At 40.2% G+C, this 27,544-nt stretch overlaps 1 protein-coding gene across 1 annotated transcript in view; it reads left to right on the forward strand.

The window, feature by feature from the left end:
• Positions 1 to 27,544, forward strand: part of KIF26B (kinesin family member 26B) — a gene marked incomplete at both ends in the record, with an annotated part of 294,143 nt that overhangs the window by 222,387 nt on the left and 44,212 nt on the right. Inside the window, 5 exons of the mRNA XM_080342992.1 lie at positions 9,573 to 9,779; positions 11,329 to 11,422; positions 13,718 to 13,980; positions 16,846 to 17,029; positions 21,589 to 21,748. Coding sequence (XP_080199118.1) covers positions 9,573 to 9,779; positions 11,329 to 11,422; positions 13,718 to 13,980; positions 16,846 to 17,029; positions 21,589 to 21,748 — 908 coding nt within the window. The remainder of the gene's footprint in view (positions 1 to 9,572; positions 9,780 to 11,328; positions 11,423 to 13,717; positions 13,981 to 16,845; positions 17,030 to 21,588; positions 21,749 to 27,544) is intronic.

Consider the following 27,544-nt stretch of genomic DNA (forward strand, 5'->3'; position numbering starts at 1 on the left):
AGATCATCTTTATAAATAATGGAAAAGCTTACTATTGTGATTATACATCTTCCATGCAATACCTTTATATCCTTTGTTTCTGTAGCACTGAAAAGACATCTCAAAGACGCACATAAAGGAAACTTTGTCTTTTATCTGCATTCTTTCCATAGAAATTCTTGTTTCCTTAGACAAAAACAGAGAGCCTTGTTCATCTGGGAGTTCCTGTTCTCCTGAGAATGTATAATACGAAGCCCTCAGTGCCACCCTTTCTCTAATTAAGGATGAGATGACCTGCCTGCTTAAATTTACCAAGCTGCATCTTATGCACCTTTTTCACAGCTTCACAAAAAGGGAAACTCAGGCTCTTAGAAGTAATATATCAGACATAATTATCAATGAATGTGCTTGAGATATTGCTACTGTTGATATTGCTACTACTTTCTAACAACAGCAGTCCTTGTGGCAGCTGAGGCAGTAGAGTCATGTTTTGCTGGACGGGCAGGTTTCTAATAGGAAACTTGGAATTACTGAAGTAAAGTCATCTTCAGTCTTTCTGTACCTCAGCAAGATATGAGCATGGCCTATGAGAATGAACCAAGTAAATCACCACTGCTGGCTCACTTCCCCCTGATGGCTCATGGCAACCTCGTGCAGTCAGCAAGAACGATGGCAGCCTTGTCATCAATTATGATAGCAGAGAAGTTCCTTTAAGGAGGCTTGCCTCGGTGATGCCACAAATGTATTTCCTGGGTTTTGTGGATCTGTCTGTAAGATCTGTTGATGCCAAGTCAGGCTGGAATATGAACAGAGCAACATATGGCACAACACATGCTTGGGAGACCGCTACTGTACCACCTGAGTTTCATGTATGGAAATGGAAAGAATGGAAAACATGGCCACGCTGTGCAATGTTCTGTGGCTGGGACTATGCTGTGGTTTAATCCTGGTAGGCAGCTGAGCCCCACATGGCTTCTTGCTCGTTCCCCTCTGGTGGGATGGGGGAGACAATCAGAAGGGTAAAAGTGTGAACACCTGTGGGTTAGGCTAAAGTCAGTTTAATAGATACAGCAAAAGATGTGCACACAAGCAAAGCAAAACAAGGAATTCATTCAGTGTGTTCCCATGGGCAGGCAGGTGTGCAGCCAATTCCAGGACAGCAAGGCTCCATCACATGTAGCAGTTACTTGGGAAGACAAATGCCAAAACTCAAGTTTTCCCCTATTCCTAAATCTTCCTCCAGCTTTTATTGCTGAGCATGATGTCACACAGTGTGGAACGTCCCTTTGGTTGGTTGGAGTCAGCTATCCCAGCTGTGCCCTCTCCCAACTTCTTGTGCACCCCCACCCTACTCACTGGTGGGGTGGTGTGAGAAGCAGAAAAGGCCTTGACTTTGTGTTAGCGCTGCTCAGCAATGACTAAAACATTCCTCTGTTATCAACGCTGTTTTCAGTGCAAATCAGAAACACAGCCTCATACTAGGTACTATGAAGAAAATTAACTATCATCTCAGCTAACACCAGTACAGACTATAAGGTAAAGAGGAGTAGGAAACGTTCTGGGCACTGGCACTAAATTGTCCATACTCCTGCATTGTTCATAGTGTACCTGGCACGGTGTTGGGCCTCTAGACTGCTCTCCCAAACAAGTACAGGCATTGGCTTTTAAATTAGCATGGACAAAGAACTGTTGCCATGCCATAGCAGAAGATGAGCATTACAGGAAAGGATGCTGGTCATTCTGTGCCAGGGAACAGTTTTTGCCTTAAACTAGATAGATACTTTTTCAAAAGGGTCTTTAGATATAAAATTGCATCAACCAGCGAAAGAGGAAAGGGGAACTCTCTACTCTAAAATGTCACTGAAGTGAATAAAAATAATTGTTTGATTTTGGAAGGTAAAGGCATCTGATGCAAAGGAAGATCTTGAAATTCATGGTAGCCAACTGTACTTGCTACTCAGTGCAGAAAAATAAGTTCTTATCAGCGTGAGAGAAGCAGAACAAACCTTTGCAGTGGTGTATTAGAGGCCTAAGTAAGACATCTGCTGACTATACCAGTAGGTGCATGCTTACATATCTGCAGATCCACTGCGGGCAACACAGGATTTGCTAGCTGATCCCATGTTGTTCATGGTGGCTGGCGTTGCTGAAGGCAGTTTTGGTTTGGTCAATTCATATGAAAATACCACTAACAACGATGTTTAAAGATATTATACCAAAAAAAGCGCTGAAATTTCATCCCCACACATGACCTGAGGTAGACTGTTGTTGACCCCATCATAAATGCAGATGCACTTCTGTGGTTGCATGTGTGGCTATGTGGAGAGTATCAGAAGCTGGGAAAAATCCGCCTTCTGCTTGAGGCAACATGCAGACTGCCCAGCCATGCAGGTCTGAAGTGCAGATTTCCCTCAGAGAGATCGGAAGGAAACAAAAGGAAAAGCAGGGACACACAGTCTGTTTGCGTGTCAGGAAACTTAGAGAAAGATTGTTTGCATGACAGGATTATTCTAATTGCTTTTTCATTATCTATTTTTTTAAAGAACAGAATAAAGTTGCAATGCCTTATGTTAATCTAGTAAATGCTGAAGTAGCAATATGACAGCAGAGGGACTGGGCCCATGTAGATGCTGCTTTCAGTGCTGATACTCAGCACTGTCTTTCAACCGTACCAAATTACAGTGACAAAACTCAAAGCTACTGCTGACACAAACAAGACAAGAGGTCACTGAGCCATGGCCTATGACCTGAGCACATTTCACATATTTCACACCAGATTTTACTGAATTTACTTTTCCTCCAATTGAAGAAGGGTACAATCCTGATAAGGGCAAAGTCTTTGAATAATATGGTTGGTGTTTGGGTACAGTGCACTTGCACTGCCTCCCATCATTGCTACAAGTGCAAATTAGTTTAAGTGCTCTATAGGATGAGGTTGATGAGCTGGTAAAGTTTTAGCAATTACACAGGAAAGAAACAGTGAGACCTGCCAACACTAATGGTTTTGCTTTTTCAGTTGTTTTCACTGGTTTTCCAAATCAGCAGTAGCAGGAACATCCATTTCCACAATAATCCTGAGTGATCAGGCCTGAGTGTTTTCTAATTTATACTAAAATGAAGCACTGAAACCTACAAGACTTAGCTTTGTGAAAACAGAAAGAGAGAATGCTCCTGACCACATGCTTCCTGACCAGCTTACACTGCCGTAATTTACCCAAGGTGTTGTGTTTTGTTTTCTCAGATGTGACCAGGAGACTTTCATTAAAACAATGTCGACTCGTACAATTCCGTATCTGTCTCATTCTGGCTCAGTCTGTTTGTTTTGTCCACCTAGATTTCATATTAGCATGACCAGTTAATTGTCTCACGATCTGTAAGAAAGATCCTTTAAAATGCTTAACAAACTGTTTCTACATCCTCTTGGCACTATAGAAAGGCTCCTGCCTTTGCACCCATCATGAAAAAGTGTTTGAGAAGTCACGGATTTTCTCATGCTGCTGTATTTTGTGGCTGGCTACAGCACCAATGCACGCCTGCCACCATTATTTACAACTGTAACAGTGAGAAATTACAAACCGCACTCTTCATTAACCTCCACTAAGGCTGTTCCCGCAGCCGGTGATTGCTGTTACATTGATGGAGTGCTAATACAGCTCCATAGCCCCGGCTGGCCCGGCTCGCCCCTGACTGCGCCGCAGCTCCTGCCTCCCACCACTGCCCAGCACACGTCTCCCAGACATCCTGCTCAAATGATTGATGGGGAAAGCAGCTCATAAAGGCAAGCGCAGTGCCCAAAGCAACAGCTGTCTAGCCCTGTCCCTGCAGTAATTAGATAAATGAACCCCAAACGAAATCTTACAGGCAGGAGTAGAAGGAAGTGATAATATCCCCAGTGTCAATCTCCTATTGCTTGTGTTGCTTCATTCCAGCCTCTGTCTGCAGTTATCCGTGTTTGATGCAGATTTGACACAGCTCACATGTGTCCCACCTTCCATGCTCTTTTCACTGCCGCTCCTCCAGACAGACCCCTGCGGGCACAGGAGACACGGGGGTGTCGGTGGCTGGGGCTGGGCTCTTGCTTTCTCTTTTTCCCTACGGCACCGCTTCTACTTTGCAGAGTGTGCTGATCCTTTGTCCTGCTGCACAAGAGTGAGAATGTAACAAAAGGTCCATGGTAGGTCACAAATTGAGTTTAGCTGGGGAAAACCCTGCAATTAGCAAATTTCCTCTTCAATAAATAGTTGATGTGTATATGGCGATGCACTAGATAAAAAAGGAGAAGGCAAAGGAACACAGTTCAGACAGTTGAAATTGTAAGAGAGCTGATTAAAAGGTCTGTGCTTATTTTTACAGTACAGAAGCATAGTGATATTATAGCAATTACCCTGTATCTTCCCTTGATGCTACTGAATGATACCCATGAAGGAACTCTTCAGTGCCAGTAATTACAATTTAGAGATAAATCTGTGAAAAATGTATTTACATTACATTTTTATATATATTCAGAAAAGGTATATGCATTTTTTAAAAGTATATAATATAAATATACACACATATGTATGTATAAAATACGTATACAGAAATAAAAAAAAAAACCAACTGTCTTGAGGAAACCTAAACAGTGCAGCTCTGATTGTACTTCCATTGATGGAATTGCACATCAAGAGTAATATTGTGAAATTCAGTGACTGTAAAACTCATTTGGTAACAGAAAAAAATCTTTGTAGGCAGGAACTGAAATCCAGAGAAGCACGTGGGGGCCCTGTTGGATTGAATGGTTGTCGAATGCAATCCTGTGACCTCACAGGAGAAAACTTATTAAAAAATGCTTCCAGCATGAGCAGAACTAAGAGGTGAAGTTATATCCTAGAAGAGGCACAATAATCACACAGAGCAAGTGGCCTTCTCTTTTATTCTCCCTCTCCACTCTTAAGCTGGGCTAATTCTTGCTGAGTTCAGCCAGATTTGCATGAGTGTAAAATTAGATCAAAATTAGGGCCAGGTTGGTTGTTTTACCAACAGTGCATGTCTGAAGAGACTGCTTTTGTGTTTCCCCATAGAAACAGTCAGAGGTGCTTGTAAAGCTGGGCGCTGCCAAGACCTGATCGCTGGGATTCAAATAAGAATTTCTGGCAGACTGAGTGGTCCCATTAATCGCAAGTGGTATCTCTTAAACCCTTCAATTACAAGAGATTAGTGGGAAACTGTAGCATTGGACTAAAGGAGTAATGACACATAGGAAGTGAAGCAGAAAACCTGCTTTCTTCTTTATAAGAAGAAGTTTAATTTATAGTTTATTTAAATATAAATTGCAGGCATAAATTATTAGAGTTCTTAAACTTCATTGGTTTTTGTTTTTCAAATTAACCATACTTTATTTCTGCCTTCCCCAGAGCAGAACTGTAATCTTCAGCCTGTATGTTTCTTAAGTTGAACTGAAGTATTTTAAGTCAATTAGATTCCTGTGCTATGCCATAGCTGGCTGAGTTACGTTCTTGCACTGCTTCCCACCATGGATTGCAGGGGCCAGCATGGATTCTGAGCCTTTCCCTGCCATAAATTGCATGAAGGACTGTGAAATGGCAAAGCAGGAGGCTGTGGTCTCCCATCACTTCTACTGCTGTAGCTAAGTTGATTTACTCTTGTCGCAACCACTATTGGGAAATGTTTTGCAGGAATCCTTGGTTTAGGTTACGTGCATAATAATGTTTAATAATGGAGTGCTTACCCAATGGCAACTGCCAGTCCTTTGAGCCCAGTAATGGCTGAAAGTATCCATGTGCTCACAGTGAAGCGAGCTGCAACTCAGCCTGTTGTACAAGTGTGGAGAGTGAAACAGAGATTGCATCACTAGTTCACAATTGTACCGCATCTGAGGCACAGCCATTCAGAGGGCTCCTAGCACTGGGAGTCCCAGACCAAAAGCCTGCCTGCTTCCTCAGAAGATACATCTAGCTCAGATGTTTTATAATTTGTTTTGTTCTCCCTAGTTTATTGTGCCACAGTTACGCATGCAGTTCTCTGAATCCCCATGTGTGTTTCTCAGGACTGAAGTTTGCTTGTGTCTTGCCTGCTTGTTGGGTTTTTGCTATAGTCACAGCTCCCATGGCATTTAGTGGATATGTGTTTTGCACAGCCAGAATCTAATTGTCTTCTCAATTAATATAATGTAAATCAAGAGTAATTTGAAAGAGTTACACTGATGTGAGACTGGACTGGGAGAATACTCTAGGGCAGTAGTGTCAAACTCATTTTCACCAGGGGCCATGTCAGCCTCGTGGTTGCCTCCAAAGGGCCAAATGTAGTTTTAGGACTGTATAAACATAAATACTCCTACATTTATACAGTCCTAAAAGGGTCTACAAACTAACAGATGAGTTCAAATAATCAATTGCTACTACTTGTGTTTAGGGTTCATCACACTCATGCACCCATCTTTATTTTTGTTAGCATGTGGTTTTTGCTGAAAACTGCCGCACAGATTTGTGTGTGCTACTTAATTTGGCTCAGGGGCTGTGCTGCTCAGGAAAAGCATTTTTATGATGCTTACAGCAAAAAGAATAACTTTAGACAGCTTACAATGTAGGCACCTACATCTCAGGTAATCATTTAAGATATTTGTGGTGGTACAGAGAAAGCACCAAGCACTGATGGAGTGCAACTCATCTTATCTGGAAAGCAGGTCTATAAAACAGACGACCTGAATTAAGTGCTGGAAGTGCCTGCTTCTCTCCTTTGTCTACAAAAGGGTCAGACAACTGGCTCAGAGGGAGGCAGTTCCTGCAGGCTGCTCTGAAGTGAGGTGAGAGGAATCACCCATGACAAGCTGTGCTAGGGTGCACAGACATCTTCATGACAGCTGCAAACTGTCTTCAGAGCAAGAAGTGGTCCAGCTACCAGGATACCCACATGGAACCATATGATATTCCTCTGCTCTAACACACGCGAACATGGTCTTTTCCATGCTAAATGAGTCTATGATTCTGTGTAGGCATGGTGCTTAAGGACATGGTGGTGTCAGGTTAACAGTTGGACTTGATGATCTTAATCTTTTCCAACCTAAGTGATTCATGATTCTGTGAACTATTAAGTCTCAAAACAAAAATCCCCAATGCACAGGAAATACAAAGGTTCATGGCAACAGCAGTATTTTTCTTAAGAAATGTCTGTATTTGCCAGAGTTGAGGAGCCAAATGGTCAGAAAATGTATACTGTTAGACAACTCCTGGGACTTCTGAGATGAGCTCTTTCTTTACAGGAGTTCATTCAGCTTATCTGATGCTTGTAAACTTTTAGGATTTCAGTTAAATTGGTCTTTTACTCCAGAGAAAGAGAAACCTGATGCCTCAGCCCCTATCACTATAGCTGTTGGAAGTTAGGAGGATTTGCAGTATTACTTCAGTAAGAAGTGACAGGTATTAATCTGATTTTGTGTGAACAGGTTGAAATCAGGACTGTAATAGAAGTAGTATGGCTGAAGTTAAAACTGAATGCCCATACAGTTTGAGGCTAAAAAGGGCTCTTAAACTGTCTGTATGTGAAGGGTTGTTAAATTTCACGCAATATCCATTCTCCAAAACCCAAAGAAACTTAGCCCTCAAGGCATTCAGTTGACTTTCCTTTGCACAAAAGGATCAAGGGTCTGGAGGACATTGATTCATACATGTAAACTTATAGGAAAATAGTTTCCTAAAGCAGAACAATATTTTATTTAAAGTAGTTGAAGAATCACATTTATTAATCCTTTTGACATTGGCATCTGTTTAAAAATGTAGGAGACAGTAGAAAAAAGCAAAGGCATCCAAAGTTGAAAACAGGATATCAGATCAGTACTGATATTACTCTTTGTTTCCCTGCTGCTCTAGGATTCAGTGCTGTGTTCTTACCCTTCCTTGCTAACTTCACTTGTGCCTCCCTTCTGAGCTGCCAGGAGTCCTAGGGCCGGAATAAACATTCAAGCCTTGCCTCGTTCATCTGGACTGAGCAAGGGTGTGGGCTGCCCTTCTCCTCAGTAGAAATCAGCTCTGCTTAGGGTTGGGTTTGAAAGAATGCCTTTGACAAAATATTGGAAGTAATTTTTTTCCAGTTAGAGGTTAGATTTCATAAACAGCTCAGCTGAGCAGTTGAGGAGGCAACCCATTCACGCCCAAGCTGTATTTCTCCTCTTTTCCTCAACTAATGCTGTAAAATTGAAATCATGTGCGCAGATTTGTGACTATTTCACCATCTAATGACATGTTTTCCCAGGTTAAAATATGTGGAGTCAAATTACCACTTTGACTCATGGACATGTAGAGAAAACATGTCAAACATCCTGAATAATCCTAATTAATCTCTGGTCTTATTCTGTTGCCTTCAAAGGAGTTGTGTCAAAAATGAATTTGCCAAGATTTTACCTCTCAAAGCAGCTGATTTATTTCCATGTAGGATGAGCTCAGGCCAACATGAAATGAGATCTGCGTACAAATAGCACCAGTGTCAGTGAGGCTGACAGGAACTTCACTGTTGTCTAACTTTTAGGGCTACAACCTCCTCCCAGGGTGCATCTGCCATTCCAGCCTGCACCCACCCTGTGCTGAGGTGACCGTTTGTGGTCACTTGCATGCTAGCTGTGAGTGGGTTTGGTATAAGTGTCATACAGTTAAGGAGCATCAAGATAAAAGTTCTGTTTGGTTGGTGTGAAAGCCAGTCTACTCGAGGACAAAGTGTGTGCAGGTGTGGCTTGAGGCAGGAGCGGGCAGAAAGGTGATGTTTGCCTTGTAAAGTTCAGGAACTCATGTGTCTGCATGTAGTGAATTTGTGGGGAGAACTAAAGCCAGATGGATTGTCATCAGCTTTACTTACATCTAAATTACTTACTAGCTGGGCCAAGGATGCAGTAGAATCTCATTAAAGCCATGAAGATGTATTTTTGTCTTAGGAATAACATCTTATTATGTAGCCATTTAATGAGTTGTGAGCTAACATGTTTTAACAAATCTTTTAGCGCTTATTACATTCCTCTCCCTTGATGATAATTTCAAACTCTGACCATTAAAACAGGGCCCTTTTCACGACTCTTTGATGATGACACTTGAAACCGAGCACATCATCTTTTTGCATTTGGCGTACGATCGGAAAGGTGTAAATTACAGATCTGGCTTTTATGTGCTTTTATTGATCAGACCGTTTTGTAGAAACCGCAGCAGTTCTGATACCTTAGCAGTCTAGATTACCTTTCAGATTTCTTAATTGGGCCACTGGGGTACAGTTAATTTTCAATTTATATTGAGAGTAAGACAAGGTGATGTAATACGTCATCACTGTACTTGCCTAATATCGACACTAAAACACCATGATGTACTTTGTAATTCTAAATACCTAAGTTGCTACACAAGTAGATGAAAATGAATTCTAGCTTTATTCACTGTGTATTTTATACCACATTCTGCCTATAATAATTCCTGTGTCTTCACTGACTTCCACTGAGACACTAGCAACAGCAACCAAGTATGATTTAGTTGAGTGTAACCGGAAAGTTCATTCAGCATACCAGTCTAGAGCATCCAACAGACTAATCAGATGCAGTCCTCTTTTTGTGTGTTTGCTGACAGGTCAAAGTCATGGTGCGCATTTCTTCCACACTTGGCAGAGACACGTCTGAGTCCAGCTCTTTCTTAAAAGTTGACCCCCGTAAGAAGCAAATCACGCTGTATGACCCGTTGGCATGTGGAGGCCAGAATGTTTTCCAGAAAAGGGGCAACCAGGTTCCACCCAAGATGTTTGCTTTTGATGCAGTTTTCCCCCAAGATGCATCACAGGTATGTAATGTATGATCACAATAGTTATCTAAACAATAACATGCACCAGAGCCAGATTTAGTTTAGCTACAACGGTAGTGCTTTCATGGAGTTAGACCAGGGCTGAATTTGGCCCATGAATATAATCAACAATGAAATCAGTTTATTAAATTGTATCTTGATAATTGTGTGTTTTCATTATTCTTTACTGTAAATAATTGCTCCTAAAATTATACATGCAATAAACGTGCTAAATGGTGCCTAGTAGGCAAATCCTCAATATCAACAAGTTATTGTATATTATAAAATCTTATTATTTGCTGCACATAGTGATCTGATAAGATCTGCAGTTCTCTAATGCAGTCCTCAATTCACTAAGAAGTCAAGGATTATTTATGCAGTGTTCTATTGCATGGTTTACAATAAGAGGATGGTGATTTTGGTCCACAAGTCTTTATTCATATGTATAAGTTCAGATTTCTTATTTTAATTAGACTTCTTTGGTTTGATGAAATGTGTTACCCAAATGTCATGAGGATGAGAGTAGAAGAGTAAAGTAGCATTGCAAAGTATAATTAGAAACCAGTACTTTAAGGCTGTTTCTGTACTTATAAACTAAACAGAACTATGACACAGGGCCAGCTAAAGCACCGTCATATGATTGTATCATGAGGTCAGTCCCTGCCCTAGTTCTGGTCCAGGCAGCTGGCACCTCCCATACTTATGCCTGGATGCAGTTCAAGGGCTGGCCTGGTAACAGCCCATTTACTGGCCCATTTCATTTACTATTAAAGTGATAGTCTAGAAATACCTATGAATTTACATGATTTATTATCAAATATGAAGTGCTTCACATGAAAGTCTAAACTGCAAATTCTGGTTTAGTTTCACCCACCATTGATAGGCAGTTGCTACAGAAGCACTGTAGACCATTCAGCCTGCTTGAACCTTAAATCTAAGAATGCCCAGGGTGAATTTGTGTTTTGTACTTCTTAAAATATTGCGACAGGCTTCGGTATGGAGCCTATGCTGCTGAAAGCTAAGAAGACTCCTAATAACGTAGAGAAAAATTAAGAAATGTCACCTAGCTAATACCAAAGAGGCTACTTGTTCACCTTATGTTCCTTACCCACCTGCTAGTGAACTTGAACTCTGTCCATAATTGGGCAAATAATAGAGCCTGTAAAAATTCCTCAGTATTTTATTATTTTTAAATAAAAAATCTATTTTAAAGTCCCCTAAACAGGCAGTTCTAACAAACCAGCCACATCTTCTTAGAGAATGTGTATTTTGTTTGAGTTGATGTTTCAGCAGATGAAACTTAGTTGCCACGAAGCAAAGTCCTCCTTCCTGTGCTTACACAAGTAATGTCACTCACATCAACAGCATAGGTCACATGAATGAGACAAGCGGGATTAGACTTCTTGATACTTCAGCAGGAGCACTGATGACATTATGACCATTTTCCAGTGAAAGTACTCGATTGATTTTTCCTTATTATGGATAATTTTATTTATTTATTTATTTGTTTGTTTGTTTATTTATTTATTTATTTTAATACCTGTGACAGGCTGAAGTATGCGCTGGGACTGTGGCTGAGGTGATCCAGTCTGTGGTCAATGGTGCAGATGGCTGCGTGTTCTGCTTTGGCCATTCCAAGCTTGGTTAGTATTGCTAAATTTCCCTACTGAAGCAGCAAAGTGAATATTTTTAACCCGAGATTGCGAGTACGTTAGATTGGAGAAAACGAACTTTCATTTATCTGTGCGTAGTAATTGTACTTGAAAGTGGTACACTATGCGTGACCTTATACTACACCTACACCTTATGCTTACATATCTATTCACTTTGCATATTGCCTAAATCAGGGGTGTCAAACTCATTTTCACTAGGGGCCACATCAGCCTGGTGGTTGCCTTCAAGGGGCCGAATGTAATTTTAGGACTGTATAAATGTAGGAGTAGTTACATGGACACAGTCCTAAAATTCTATTTGGCCCTTTGAAGGCAACTGACAGGCTGATGTGGCTCCTGCTGAAAATGCATTTGACAGCCCTGGTCTAAATGTTGGGCAACATGCTCTTTGAAACGGAAGTTATCTCTGAGTTGTTGCTTCCTTCCGTCCCCTGAGTACTATAGCCATTTTTAACACTGTCTGCAATTGTTAATGAATGATCCAACAGTGATCTACGGTTTTACCAGTGTGCTTGATATTGGAGTCTTGTTTGCCAAAATACCACTTTTTTGGCAGCTATGTAAGGATTGTGAGTATGCCCTCAAGTACTTGCTGTTTCTGATGGCACTATTGAAGTCCTGTGTTTGGGCACTCAAATTTTTTGGTTTATATTCCATTCCCTGATTAGACAGTCATTACTAACTTCTATTCTGTCTCCAACAAATCCTATTCTAATGGCTAACTGAATGTTACCAGTGGATCAAAACTTGCTCTTTGCAAATGCAACAACCTTTCAAGTATTAATGGAGAGGGGATAAAAAAGATCATTAACACACTAGTCTTTTGAAATAACTGGATTTCAAGAGTAATATTGTATTTTGTTCATGCTTATCTAAAAGTATTTTGAAAATGCTATCTCGTTTAATGAAGAGGGTTTTACTATATGTATGCAATGATGTCCATTCTTACTGTCTCAAAGAAACACAGACATACACGTACAACTTACAAGGATAATTCAGTTTTTCACGTGATTAAGAGGATCAAGCTGTATCAGGCCACAATTCTCCCCAGTTATAGGCAACAAAAACTGGGGAGTACTGAATGCTGCAATGCCACCAACTCTGGTACAATGAATGGACCAGGGCCACTGGTCAAACTAACCACAAGACCCCTCTGGGCCATGCAGGAGTAACACTGGGATGAGCACTTGGATATGTGACCCTCTGTCACCTGCCACATGTGACCTAGCAAGTAAGATGGGAAGGAAAGCCACTAGATAACAATGTCTCACAAGTGCCCCAGGTCCTTCAGAGAGGTGGTCTAGTTAGGGCTTTGCTGGAGCATGAGTTGAGTCTCTGTAGTTGCTTTGCTAACTGCACCACCACCATTCCACCAACCATGGACACACCCAGGCCTTACTACAGACAAGTGCATAGAAATATTTTCTTTGCTGATCTCTTTCAACATAAGAAATGAAACTAGGTAAAGTAGCCACAAGTACTGGCCTGAAAGGTTGTATACCTTTGTCATTTGGCTTAAAAATTTAGGAACTTTAGCAAACTTGTCTACAAGCATTATATATAGTGATGCTTGAAACAGTGTAAGAGAATATTCTGTGTCTGTTCTTAAGCAGCAAACTTTTATAGCAGAGACAAGCCAGAGCTATAATTGCAGAGTCAAATAATGGCAAACCAGGGGAAGGTTTTGACCCACTTACACAACAAATGACCTCATGTACCTGTTTTTACATGTGGTTTTGTTTGTTTTGTTTGTTTGTGGAGTTTTTGGTTTGGTTTGGTTTTTTTTCCCATGTATGAAGTTATATCTTCATGATCCTGGGACCATCTTTATGTCACTCCCAACCCCAGCATATGAAGGATGACATAGATAAAATGATATTCAAAGAATACCATACACACAGTAACTAAAGCAGGGATTTTTAGAGCCCATAGCACTCCTGCTCTGCTCAGTTTCCCCCACTATTCACCTTCGTCAGAGGCTGCAGTGTTGTGCGGTAGGGATCTGCAGTGCCCTGCCTGGGGGATGGAGGATGTCAAGGGAATGCATGAGGTAATGATTTTTGAAAGTGGAGTCTGTTGGTTTTAAATGCTCTCCATTTTCCATGTACTGTTTGTCTGTCTGCCTATCTTTCTGCCTTGCTAACTGTCCTTATTGTAGTGAAGAAGTTGTTTTCTTCAGACTGTGCAGCATAGTCTCTCTTGGCAGAAGGCTGTGAAGGTCCTGGGAGTGATGTTATCTTTTCTCCATCCCCCCATTCCTGACAGGGAAGTCATACACCATGATTGGGAAGGATGATTCCATGCAAAACCTTGGCATAATCCCTTGTGCCATCTCCTGGCTCTTCAAGTTGATTAATGAACGCAAAGAGAAGACAGGAGCTCGTTTCTCAGTCCGAATTTCTGCAGTGGAAGTGTGGGGGAAAGAAGAAAATCTGAGAGACCTGTTGTCAGAAGTGGCTACAGGCAGCCTGCAAGATGGCCAGTCACCAGGTGTCTACCTTTGTGAAGACCCCATTTGTGGCATGCAGGTGAATACAAGGTTCATTTTACATTGAAACAAATAATCTGACTGGTTTTTTTTTTGTTTCCTGAGTTTTTGAGAAGGTTCAAATTCAAGAACTACTCAGAGCATAAAGTTTATAGACTTGAGTGTTTACTTTAAAACATGCAAGAACTTTATGACCTGCAGCTGCAGGGCCATCTGCTGTCCTGGCCTAAATATTTGTACCTCTGGTATAAGTGATGTTGAGCAGGGTCTTGTGTTTGCAATAAAATGTGAAAACTTTCAGTGCAAACAAAAATTCACTTCATTCTTAAAAAAAAAAAAAAAAAAGAAAAGTGTGATCTCTCTTTTGTAAAACCACAAGCTAAAATATTTACAGTACTGCACAAATAGCTGGAGGCCATTAATATGGCTGTTTATCTCTTTATAAACTACATTATTTATAGCATTCGCATTAGCAGTGTTGCAGGAAGCATTAATCGCTACTTATTAATTGCTGCCAAGAAATAAATTCCTGAGCTGGGCAAGCCAAGAATAACTTGAACTCTTCTCAGATTTGGAGGTTTAGCAGGAATGAATAAAAGGCTCATGTATTTCCTGGGTAACCACTAGAATGTCTCAGCAGCCCTATTATTTTCTCCCTCTTGGTTTGAGGGGAAAAAGGCCTATTCTTCCGTTTTGCTGTCTGTAGGGGAGTGAATTTAATTTTTGTATGAGCGATGAAGAGGAAGAAAACCAGCATGATGGAGCTTGAATACATTCTTTCAACCATAAAGGCAAAGGCTGTTTCCATCCAGAACCTGCAGAGCACTGCCTATCCAAGGATGGGGAATAGAGGGAGGATGGAACAGACCTATGGGGTCATGTACCTTATTTGGAGCTCCAAGCATCTAGAAATTATGATTCACATTCACAGTAGTCACGAATTGCGAGATTTTAAACAGCAAGTAATAAATTTTGTGGTTTATCTCTTTGTTGTTCAAGCCTTTTGGAAATATTTAGATCATATTTTCCATTCTTTTCCATTCTATATGAGGACTACGAAATTGCATCTTGATTTAAAATAACAATTAGGGTTCTCATTTTCACTTGACTCCTGGCTTTAGTGATACTTACAGTATCATGAGATATCTTGGCCTCTGGTATCCAGTAATGGGTGCAGTCTAGTAAATACAAGTTGGGAGACTTGAGTCTTCACAGTTCCCATCAGGGTAATAGGTGGGCCAGTTAAGATCTGAATTAGCATATGTATGTTACATATGTTACATAGCTGTGTAACAACCAGCCTCTTTGTAGAGCTTAATTCTTTACTAAGGTACAAGCACAATAGCAATAATAATAAATATCCCATTATTTTTGGTTATTTTCATATGGATACAGACAGAACAGCCATATACAAAATGACTTGTTTTAGATCAGTGGAGAGAAGATAGCTTGAGATGAGATGTCTATGTATCTCTGCAGTGCAAAATACTGAATTAAATTGCAAGAGAAGACTTTTTATGTGTATTCACAAGACATAGTGACATTCTGGAGTCATGTATCCTACACCTGAATTCTCCAAATCCTCAGATGAAGGGAGGATATTGTAGCCATATAGATATGCAAAATCAGCAGTGTGTATAGAAAATGAATAATCACCATATGTCATACTATCTGTCATTAGGCCTTTCCAAGTATGCACATTTTCTTGTTGCTTACATTAGTGAGATCAGCCCACAGACTGGCCAGCCTTCTGCTTGCCTTGTTAACTCCTTCCTGTCCCCTCCCTCCTTCTAGAGAGACCTTAGCCTTCAGCTGTGTCACCCCATCCCATGCACAGCCTCAGCTTTGTCCCTCCTCAGGCCCATAAATGGTCACAATGAGAAGATGGGAGCACTGTGTTCTTTAGGAGAACTTAGCTGTGTTACATAGCAGGGGAACAAACCCTGAGAATGGGAGTTGCTCGCTGTTTTTACATCAGATAAAACAAGTCTATTCTAAAGGTTATGTGCCTGCTCTGCATACTGCCTAAACTAATGCCATCAGATTGCACTGTCACACATCCCTGCCACAGATGGACTAATCTTAGGTGACATGAAACATGCATGTTTCCCAGTGTTATGGAGGGTTAATAACGTCTGCCCTCTTATGCTGTCTATCACTTTGAAGAGATAAGAGCAGGCTGGTGACTGGGATTGAGGTCCAGCAAATGTGAATGTAGGTGCATTACCTGCCTTGTTCCATTTAATGGATTGCCCTGGATTCTGAGCAGGTGCCTAAGCTAGTGGTGTGAAGGGACAAGAAAATGGCTTCTCTTCTGGACTTCTCCCCACATGCTATGGGGCTGAACACAAGCTTCAGCCCTGTTATCTCCCAGATATATCTGTGGACTGCTCCCTTCTAACACTTTCTGAAGGGCAGTGTGTAGTCCTGCCCCTGTCAGTCTCCACCAACTGTTGAGTTTGGGACTGATATGTCTTCCACAATTTTTTCTTTTTTTTTCACTTATGTCAATTCCATGGAGGAAAAAAAAAAAACAGTAAAAAAAAATGAAAATAATTAATAAGCACAAATAGCTTACAATTCTAGGAAAAGTAAGGAAACAAATTTATGCATCTGTCCAGCCTATAGGATGATTTCCAGTTGCTGGGATTTTTGTTTAACAACTGCCACCAGAGGTACCCCAAGTGAGAACCTCAAAAGCCTGGATTCAGTCGTGGGGCTCTTTGGAGGGCATAGATTGTCGCTGCCAGTGTCAAGAGGGTCTCATTCTATCAGGCATCTCCTCCTTTTTGGCCACATCAGAAGCCAGCATATCCACAGTGTGAGCTGACTGTGGGGAGGTTTTCTGGTAACGTTGACTTGCCTGGGAGTTTCTAGGTCATTTCTCCCTTGTGTTACCCCACAGCTTCAGAACCAGAGCGAGCTCCGCGCCCCCACGGCAGAGAAGGCCGCCTTCTTCCTCGACGCCGCCATCGCCTCGCGCCGCAGCAGCCAGCGGGACTGCGACGAGGAGGATCATCGCAACTCCCACATGCTCTTCACCCTGCACATCTACCAGTACCGCATGGAGAAGAGCGGCAAAGGCGGAAGTAAGCTGACCCTTCGCTCCCTTCTGTTTTCTCTAACACTGCCTGGAAACTGGCTTTAAAAAGGCCTTTAAATAATACCCTTTAGTGTCGAAAATTAGCAGAGTTCTCCATTGAGCATGGAGTGAGGCCACTCATACCAGCAGACTATCCACCTGCCTGGTCAAGACCTACCAAAGGCCATGGTGATGGGAATTCCTTGCCACCCTTACAGTAGCTGTTCGTCTTTGGCACCTAAATAGCTGATGTTGGCAATGCATAAACTGTGCCCTTTCTTGAAGGCAGAAGATATTTTAATTGCTGGCCCAACTACATGTTCACAAAGGACTCTTGGTTCTTTGCAAAGGCTCTGGGCTTCTCAGATGAGCTTGTTCCCTCTATTTGCCACAGATACTTTCACTGGCTTATGTCTTTATTTCCATCTTCCACATGCAAATGAGGAAAAGATGCTTCTGTGTCTACTTATGTGTTTCTATTATTTTCAAAGATTTCATTTGACTCACACCATTTATATTTTTTTATTATATTTATCTTCTGTTTCAAATCTCCCAAATTGTTTATGACTGGAGATATACAGAAGGTTGGGGTTTTTTTGGTAAGTTTCAGTGATAAAAGATTTGTATAAGAAACACCCCCACTGGAAAACTTTCACATTAAACTTCTTTTTTTTAAATAATCATTTTTTACAAGGACAAAATGTTTGTTTGAAAGACACCAGAAACCTCTGCTTCTTTAAATTTGTGGGCTTAAACAATGCTGCAGAAATGGCATATGTTTCAGCTCCTGGCTCTGCATAGGTTATTTGTAATAATGAATAGATTGCAAGCTATAATGTGTAGTGGGTGAACACCACTGCAGTATTAATGCCTAATGTTTGAATGCAGGAAGTTTACATTGGCTGTACGTAGAAGGGAGAAAAACAGAAAGTTGCTCTAAATGGAAATGCATGTGTTTAAGTAATAACCCCTGTGGAATTGGCAGGCAGAAATCTCAATTAACTAAAGGTTTATTAATTAACCACCCTGTGGTAGAAAGGAAGACTGTGAATGCTGATACAGACTGGTTCATAGCAATAAAGATGGCTGATTTTGAGGCAATTATTATTACAATTATTTAATGCTCCATGCTTTCTGCTGCATAAAAGTACATGTACACACAAACATTTTCTACTATTTTCAAGTGCAATTAATAAAAGGGAAAAAATATTTTCCTGCAGCTGTAATGACTCATTTCAAAAAACAAGACATGATCCTGTTGAATTATAATATGGCATGCTTTGCCCCCTGCCTTTAGTTATACCTTTGTCTCATGGCCATACCACCTCCTGTCTTCAAGTTCCCATATGTGAGTAGCTTCACAAGCCAGGCAGGGTCAGATCTCGCTGATAATTGAATGAGGGGGGAATTCCAGCTGCTCAGAAAGGGCGCCTAGTGATTATCACTGTCTCCTGCTGTAATGAAGAACTTCTCAGAAAAAAAAAAAAAAAAAAAGAGAGATAGAAAAGATATAATATAGATTCCAACAACCAGAATAATAAAAAGGATAGGAAAAAAAAAAAGAAACCAACAACAAAAAAGAAACCCATCTTTTAAAGGATAAGAGATTAAATGGCTGGGTAATGTATGATTTTGATAAAAATGACTGTTAGAATAACATTGGTACTGTACTTTCCTCCTTGTTAGACTCATTACCAGGAATGCCATGGAGGAGGCTTAGCACCACTGAAATAAATGGCATTATGGCAGAACTGGCACAGTCATTTTTCAGCTGTCACCTCAGCAAAGTTAGGACGTTCCACTTCTTTTCTCTGTAGTTGCCAGACATATTAGTGGTGAACTTGCCTAACAAAGAGCTTAATTTTCAGATCAAGCAAGTGGATCTGCCATCCTAAAAATGTCTTACTTTGACTTGTCAATGAAATAAGAAGGAAAGATCCAGTAATTTCTCTTATTCTGTATTTCCTCAGCCCATGTAATAGCAATATGTATGGAAACGATATGACTGACATTTGAAGGGTAGTGATTTCTTTAATTATCTTTTGTTTCCCCAATGTCTAGTGATCTTAGCAACAGAAACATTTATCATACGTAATTCAGTAAAGTCACATGTAGTCATTTTGAGTAGCAACTAAACACATTTCTTTGTTTTTCTAAGCAAATCATTGGGGAATACTCAAAAAAGTTAATTTCAGCTTTCTGAGGGTAGCAGTTTTATAGGACTTAGCAACTCTTAAGTCTAGGAGTCTTAAGGACTCTTAGAGGGGAGGCAGAAGTTCTCCGGGAGCAGTTGAGAGGAGGTGGAGGTGCAGCTGCCTGGATGGTCCCCCAGGGCAGCCTGACTTTCTGCAGGGAGTGCAGGAGCCCATAGTGCGTGTGGATACTTCCCCAGCAGATGTATCCCACCACTTCCCACCACTGAGACCACAGTGGTGAAACTGCTGTGGATGTGTTTAATGAGTTGTCATGTCGTATCATCTGTGAACTGTTACAACATTTGGAATGTCTAGCCACCAGTGTTAGTTTTAATCAGATATTATTCTTCACTTCTGTTTTGTGATACTCAGAATGACAACCAATACTACAGTATAATTTAATACATGGAAGTCCTGTGTTGCCTGACACCTGATATAGCTGAAGAACTAAAAGGGCTTATGAAAAGCAGAAGTAACTGTATTTTAAACAATTGTTGACAGAGATATTGGCTACATTTTTTGCAATATTATTCTCAAATCCCATAGCAAAAACCCCTTTCACATTAAAAAACCTTTCTTCTTTCTTCATTCTTCATTTTTTCTCTCTGCTTTGCTTTTCTTTTGTTTTCTTATTGTTTCTTTCTCTTTACTGAGCTTTCTTTTTTTCTTTTATCATAAAAATCTACTCATTATTATTGTTATTCATTTTAACTAACTGTCAGATACAACTGGAGCAGAATTATAGAGTTATATATAACACATTCTACAGAAAGACACTATATTTTTACAGAAAGTTTTGTGTCATGCAAGACACCAGGTAGCAGCAATAAGCAGTGAGCAGTGTGTTTTGCACTGCTTGCAAAATTAAATATCTCTCTCTTTATTTTTTCAGTGTAGGTTAACATGTTTTAAGTTACAGGTAATAGTTATATACACCTTTAGTGGCTGAATGTTTTCTATATTGATATACATTATCGTAGTAGACTATGAGCAAGTCTGCAAAATTATATTATCACCTATCAGATTTTGCCACTATGCAGAAGTTTCAAAAGTGTCTTCACATGTCTGTGTGAACCTGTTTCCTTCTACCTCCTATGGCACATACATGCCTGTAGAGCATGGCATGGCACCACAGCTACTGAATGCAGGGTCATTGAAAAAACATGCTTACGGTTGATGAGACATTTCCAAAGCAATTAAATGGATCTGGAAAGCTTGTTTCTAAGGTTTCTGTTGTGTAGTTGCTCCCATCGCCATCTTTGCTTGTTGAACTGGTCTCTCCTCACCACAAATACTTATTTTTCCAGATGCTTAAGTTGAGGTGCTGTATCAAAATGTCTATGAATGTATTTGCATAGAGGGAAAGTCAGATATCCAAGTATTTCCATTCCTGTCCAAGTTATGTTCATGTCCTCAAACAGTGCTCTTAACTTTTGAGTTATGATCCTAGAAATAAAACTTCATTTTCCTACAGATTGCTTCTTAACTAGCTGTTGAGAATAGGGAGAAGTGGTCAAAGATCAGATAAAAAAATACAAAAAAAAAAGGGAAAAAAACCCAACAACAACAAAAAAACCACAACAGCTAGGAAGTTGTCTTGAGATAATAGAGAATTAGAAGCTCTTCTGTAAAACCTACGGAGTCTTCATGTTTGGGTTCATAAGGTTCATCTTGGTGTTTGTGAGGTAGTATCCTTTCACTTTAAATGTAGAGATACTGATACAGAGTAAACAAGGTAAAAACACAGGGATCCACTGCCAGTTTTACATAAATTATTTTCAGAACAGAGCAGCATTTCAATAATCCATTACCCATGGCATGGTGAACCTTTTGTTAGCCCAAATTATGACATAGAAGTATATAGACTTAAAGCAAAATTGAACGTTCCACAGGTGCCACAGTTTATTCTGAAGATACAGTAGTCAAGATAGGAAAGATAAGAGAAAGGCTGAAGTTACCACAGGACTACTGCTCACCAGGCAGCAATCCCCAACCTGTAGTTTTCCAGATAGAGGAACGCTAATTACAGAGACAGAAACTGGGCTAACTCAGGTACAGGCTAATAGAGCTACATTTAAAACAAACAGACAACAAAAAAACAACCCCACTGTGGTGACTCCCACAGAATTAAACCTGCAGGTGCCTGAGTACTGAAAAGCAGGACCTTTTAAGCAGGTCCAGAGTGGACAGCAATGTACAGCAATAAAGGCTGACAGTGAATTAACAGGAACCCTGCAGTTTGTCACTGCTAACATGAATTAGCAAAGGTCTCCTGATTGCTTCGTCTTTGCAAGTTGTGGTGATGTTTGCTTTCCCAGGAAGCTGCTTTTGGAGGCACATGCTCACTGTTTGCTTTCTTTGTTTATGGCAGTGTCTGGAGGTCGCAGTCGCTTGCACCTTATCGACCTGGGCAGCTGCGTGAAAGTGCTCAGCAAAAACCGTGAGGGAAGCTCTGGCCTCTGTCTCTCATTGTCAGCCCTGGGCAATGTCATCCTTGCCCTTGTCAATGGAAGCAAGCACATCCCCTACAAGTAAGTAGTCTTGTGTGTTGCACCTAAGGAGAAGATGCTTGCAAGCAGTCTGCATATCTGGGCCTGAGACAGACGTGGGGTAAGTGGGGAGACAGTCTGCTGGGGTCACCTCAGCCCTCTTGAGGTACAGCAAAAACTGCGGGCGTCCGGTGACACCTGAGCTAGCCTTCCATCTGCCACCTACACTGTATTTAACATTCAGGTTTCACAGGAAGAATCTTGCTGAAATACAACCCAGGTGTCTTAAAGATCTTAAAGCTCAAAGTTCAGCATATTAGGATTTTGTTTTCTAGGACTGTTAAAAGATTAATTTAATGTTTGAAAGCATCTGAGAGCCGCTTTCCTGTTTGCTCCACAGAGACAAATGTTGCTGCCATAATGCAGCACTATAGAGAAAATTATTTTGTGGTCCATTGTGTGGAATTTAGTGCCTTGAAAATGCATGTCACAATGAGCATGCATGTTTGTTGTGAGATTCTTTCTGTTATCCAAGGTTACTTTCCAGTTTATTTTTATATGGCTTGAATCTCCATGTTAGCCTTTCATTTGCAACAAAAGAAGTAGGCTTTATTTGTCACACTAGACAAGTGGCCTTTGCTACTGCAGGTAGCTTCTGGGAAATTAGAGGAATTGCTCACCTAGTGTGGGTATGTTTTGTACTCATTTCTCTTCATCATTGTCTCACACCATTTGTCATGTGTGCAGGTCTGAAAGCAAGTTTGGATTCATTACCCAACCCAGACAGTCAGACAACCTTCCTACTCAGAAATTTCTGATTTTATGGATGGTATTGCTTTTCTCTAGCTTAAAGCCTGGGGAGTAGCAACTGGTGGCATGGGAATGGCTTACTTGTAGCATCTTGAAATCGAACTACTAATGAATGTCAGCATTCATGAAGGACATATATATGAGTTCTGGAGTTAGGAGCAACAGGATGACATGAAAAATGAACCAAGTCATTCACGGATTATATTTCAGTCCATGTATTTTACCCTCCTAGTCATGTTAAAGACTGTACATGTGATTATTTTCTCATACTCATTCAGGACTGCAAGGTATTGACAAGTTTTACTTGTTTGGTTTTGTCTTCATTTTTGGAAAATAAAGATGAATTGAGTTTGGTTACAATTTTGTTTTTCTTCTAACATATATTTTGAAAAATTATTTGGCAGTCTGGACTTAAAACATGCTCTCTGGAAATATTCTTGTTGCTGGAATTCAGTCAGACTGGAATTCAGTTAAGGGCCAACCACATTTGTATGCGTAAACATTCGTGAAATGTTTTGTGGCTTGTACACCTAGTCATAGTGTGAAAATACTAATAGCTTGAACTCTGCATTTCACAAAGTGTAGCTCAAACTATGCTCATCAAAACCCTGTCTTCCTTCCTGTCGGATTTTATGGACTTGAGGGAAGGCAGACTGTAGAAATAGAAGAAATATGTTAATGATGCTCCCTAGGTTAGAACTAAGCATGCAGGGAATAGTTACCAAATACAACAGCTGTCTTTCCTGGCAATGCTGACAGGGAGAAAAGCATTACTGAACATGTCTTCTACTTGCTGCACTACCAATTTCTTCTGTGATTCCCAGCTGTTGCATTTTTGAGCTTACGCAGCCCAAAGTGCCAGCACACTTGCTCATAATTGTTTCTGTACTGCTGAAAGAAGATGAAAGCTCTCTTCAGGCCAGCACCTCCTCTGGAATTTACTAGGGTAAGAGAAGATAGTGTAGAGTGTAGGTATAGAGAAGTGGTTCATCATGTCTAAATCAGAGGTGATGTGTCTGTTTGAAAGGAGCACTTTAAGAATGTAATTTGAAAAAAAACATGTTGGCATATTTTGGAGCTAATTTTGTCCACTTCTTGCTTAGAAGAGTGGAGACAGCATTTTTTTCCCAAATGTGGTCTATTCACGAGGAATGAAAACAAGAGATTTGGTGGCTGGGTGAGTGCAAGCACTGTTTGCTCAGTGATCCAGCATTACAGGTGTATGCTGCTCCTCGGTGGATAAGAGAGGAAGGGGGAGAGGAGGGTGTGCACTGCCTTGTAGAAGAGTCTGAGCATCCCATAGACTGATGCAATATGTGTTTAGTATCATCTCTTGTTTAGAGCAGCAGCTAGCCTATCTAGCTGAGATCATTTGCCTTTATTTAGGGGTGTTCTCTTTCATTATCAGGGATAAAATTATAATTTTGGTAACTACCTTTTTTGAGTGGGACCGAGTGAAAATGAGTGGTTTCTTATGTGCCAGAGCTGCACATTGTGTGTGTGGTCTCAGCAAATTTCCATAGAGCAGCAGACAAAATGGAGCATCTTTTCTTTATCTGAGCTATTAAACAGCCATTAAGAATTTTATGGCTGCCTGTCAGTAGGCACTGCATGGCTTCCTGGGAGCACAGAAACTCACCATTTCATACACATCAGATTTTCTCTTATTGCAGAAATTGAGTTCTCTCAACTCTGAGAGGCTGCAGGCTCTTAAACTCCCTTCAGTGCTGTATCCAGCTTTATCTCTGCAGGCAGTAGTTGAAGGGAAAAGCTTGTTCAGTTTCATAGCTGGTATAAGCAGATGCTGCTGCTTTGCCTTCAGTGGGCTGTGTGTTCATGCCAAGGATGAATTTGCCTCTCTGCCTGCAGTCTCTATGAAAATGTCCTGTTGCTTTTGAACACATTTTGCATTTTTTCTCCTTCCCTGTAAAGCTAAGCCTTGGAAGCCATTAAGTTGGAATCTTTCTCCCCCATCATCCTGCCCACCCACCCCCCCCACCCCTTTTCCATTTTGGGAATAGTAACACAGATGGACAGTGGCTTTAGGAGGAAATTGTCTACTAACGTTGTAAGAAAGTAATGTAGACATTCTCAGACATCAAACAATACATGTTGATATGGTTTGGGATCTTGTCCTACATTCAACTTAAATTCCACGTGGGTCTGAGCAATGGGTAGACATCCCTATAATGGGCAACGACACGCAGCTAATGAGTGACCACGCCATGATTTCTGAGAGTTTGTATCTTTCATGTATGTACTTATAATCTCTCTCTGATATGTCAGTGGGTTATCTCTCTATCACTATTAATGTCCAGACCTATTTTGAACCTTACTAAGAGCATCATTCTGTTATGGTATGACCAAGTGAGTTCTTCCAGCTCAGTATCTTCTCGAAAAATATAATTTTTAATTTGACTTCAGTACATTTCCATTTAATGTCACCAGTTTCTTGAGTTATGAGCAATAATTATTTTCTGTTCAGGAACATCAAATATATTAAAAAAAAAATAGAAAGTGGCACCTGCAAGCCCAGTGAAGAGCAAAGGAGTCAACTCATGCCCTGAGCAAGTTTGGCAGGGCTCAGATCTGCTTCAGGAGGAGGGTTTTGCTAAGCTGCAGTAATTGTTAGTGCCATTTTATTTTTTTAAGAGCATTTCTGCTTTACATTAGTGCTGCATTATCTTCCTTTGATTTCCAAGATGAATGTGTTTTAAACCCTCAAATGAATACCCATTTACACAAACTCCAGATACTGGTTTATATAGCTCACCACTCAAAAATTACTCCAGTTGCTAGGCAACAGGGGTGGTGATAATTCATGGTAATGCTGTTTTGGAAATAATCATTTTTATACATTTTAATGACTATGAGAATGTAAGAAAACTGTTTCAAAAAGTGCAAGGCCGTATAAATTTCTCCTTCAGAAATTGTTGCTTGTTTTATTTAACAGGCTTCTCTCTTAATGTGCTATCCCAATGTGCTAGTGTTTCTGGAGTCATCGTATATTTTGAACTACATGCTTATGCTTATCCAAGGAGGGAGCCTTGTCCATAAAATAGATGGGTGCAAGTCAAAAGCATGAATTTTATTCTTGGCACTTTTGCTTCTCTGTCACATGGTTGCACTTCCTCCTAGATCTTACATGCTGGTATTAATGTTTTTGTCCTATCTGTAGAAAACAAAATGATATTAAGTGACTGGTGCAAGCTTGCACAAGAGACTTAGTGGCAGAGCAACCATACTTTAAGATCTAATCTGGTGCTTAAATCATGGGCTAATCCATTCTTTCTTTCTGCATGATCTTTCAAAAATAATTTGTTTCTGTATTTATTTATTTATTGCTATTTATAAAACTCAGTTAGAAAAAATTCAAGTAGGACTTTGTAAAGGTCATTAAGACTTGGCCAAAAGCACTACTTATATTTTAACTGTTGCTGGACTCTGTTGCCTTATTTTTTCACTTTTTTTTGACTTAAGGACATCCTTAATGGGATGCAAAATCTAGGTTTTTTTGGTCAAGGGTAGGCTATTATTGCTTTTAAGTGAAGAAGAGAAAAAGGAAAGTATTGGATTATAGTATTGTGGTATAAAAGGTGAGCCTAAAGAATATGCTGTTTATCAGATCTTTTCTTTAAACTATTAGTTAATTACTGAAGTAAAAATGAAAATAAGGTTTGGATGGATCCAATAATTCAGGTTATTTTATTGGTTAAATGAGTGTTATTTATGTACAGTTGTTTATCTGTGTAAAAAACAACTGTGAAGAGAACTTACCTTTGCATTTTTAAGATGAGTATAAATACTTTTGCTCAGAAGAAATATAAGTGAAAACTTTTCAGGAAGATATAAGGAAAGCTAAAAGCCAGTTCACAGTATATTTCTTATACAATAACAAGTATTAGTACTAGAAATTTTATCCTCATTTACCATCTTGTACTAAGTCTTGGTTTTGTGGGATTCACATAACCATGTCTGTTTACTGGGCCTAAGAATTTAATGCCAAAATTGAACTATTTGCGCAATGAGCAATCTGTGTATTGGTTACTTCATCTGTGCCTAAGCCTAAAATAACTTCTTTTTTGTTGTTGTTTTAATTGAGATATTTCAGTTTCTAATGCTGGATCTAGCAGACTTCTGTTTCTTGCTTTTCCTTCTCTTCAATGAGAACATGGTACAAAGACCACAGAAAACCTCAGAAAAAAATAATCTAGTGCTGCCTTTGGAATCTCCAATCTTTCTGTGTTATTTAGTATTTAATATATTAGAAGTGGATGAAGAACTGTTTTGCTGTTTTACTTGTGGAAATGTGTGAGCAGATGAAGGGGAGATAATGAAAACGAGGACATTAGTGACAGCTGAAACAGAATCACAGGAGTGGGAAATGGCCCCAATGAACGGGAGAGTTCTGAGAAACACTGAGATAATATGCAGATGAGACAACAATCCATGGAGGAGAACGGGGAAGCAAAAGAGAAATTAGCTCTTTCAAAAGGAGGAATAAGCCTAAGAAATACCCCTAAGTGATTCAATTGTAGGAGGGTGGTCAACAGAGATTCCATTTAATGTGAAATAGTTCCTAATTAGCTATCAAAAGACCTGAGCTGCTCTGGAACAGGAGAATTTTTCCATGATATTGGCAGCCAAGTCATATGGACCAGAGCCTTGACTAATGGACAGTGAAGCTCCTGGAGCAATGCCAGGTTACACCAGCGGTGGAACTGGCCTTAGGTACATGCTCTTTGACATGAGCCAGAGTGCTTCAGCAAAATGGAGGGGCAGTGTAGTTGACAGCAAGAGGTGAGCGCTGAAACACTGTCAACATAGATATAATGAGGACTTGGAACATCTGGCAATTACTTTCACCTTTGGGGTTTTTCTGTAGTTAACAGTTTTACTAGGTTGAATTTCTGACACTTCATTCCAGAGAACTACATAAAATAGACAGAATCAGGGATGTACAGTCTGCGAATGTAGGAAAACTTCTTGCATTTTATTAGAGTAATTTAATCTGCAACTCAGGAGGAT

The sequence above is a fragment of the Nesoenas mayeri genome (genome assembly GCF_963082525.1).
Source record: "Nesoenas mayeri genome assembly, chromosome: 3".
NCBI lineage: Eukaryota > Metazoa > Chordata > Aves > Columbiformes > Columbidae > Nesoenas > Nesoenas mayeri.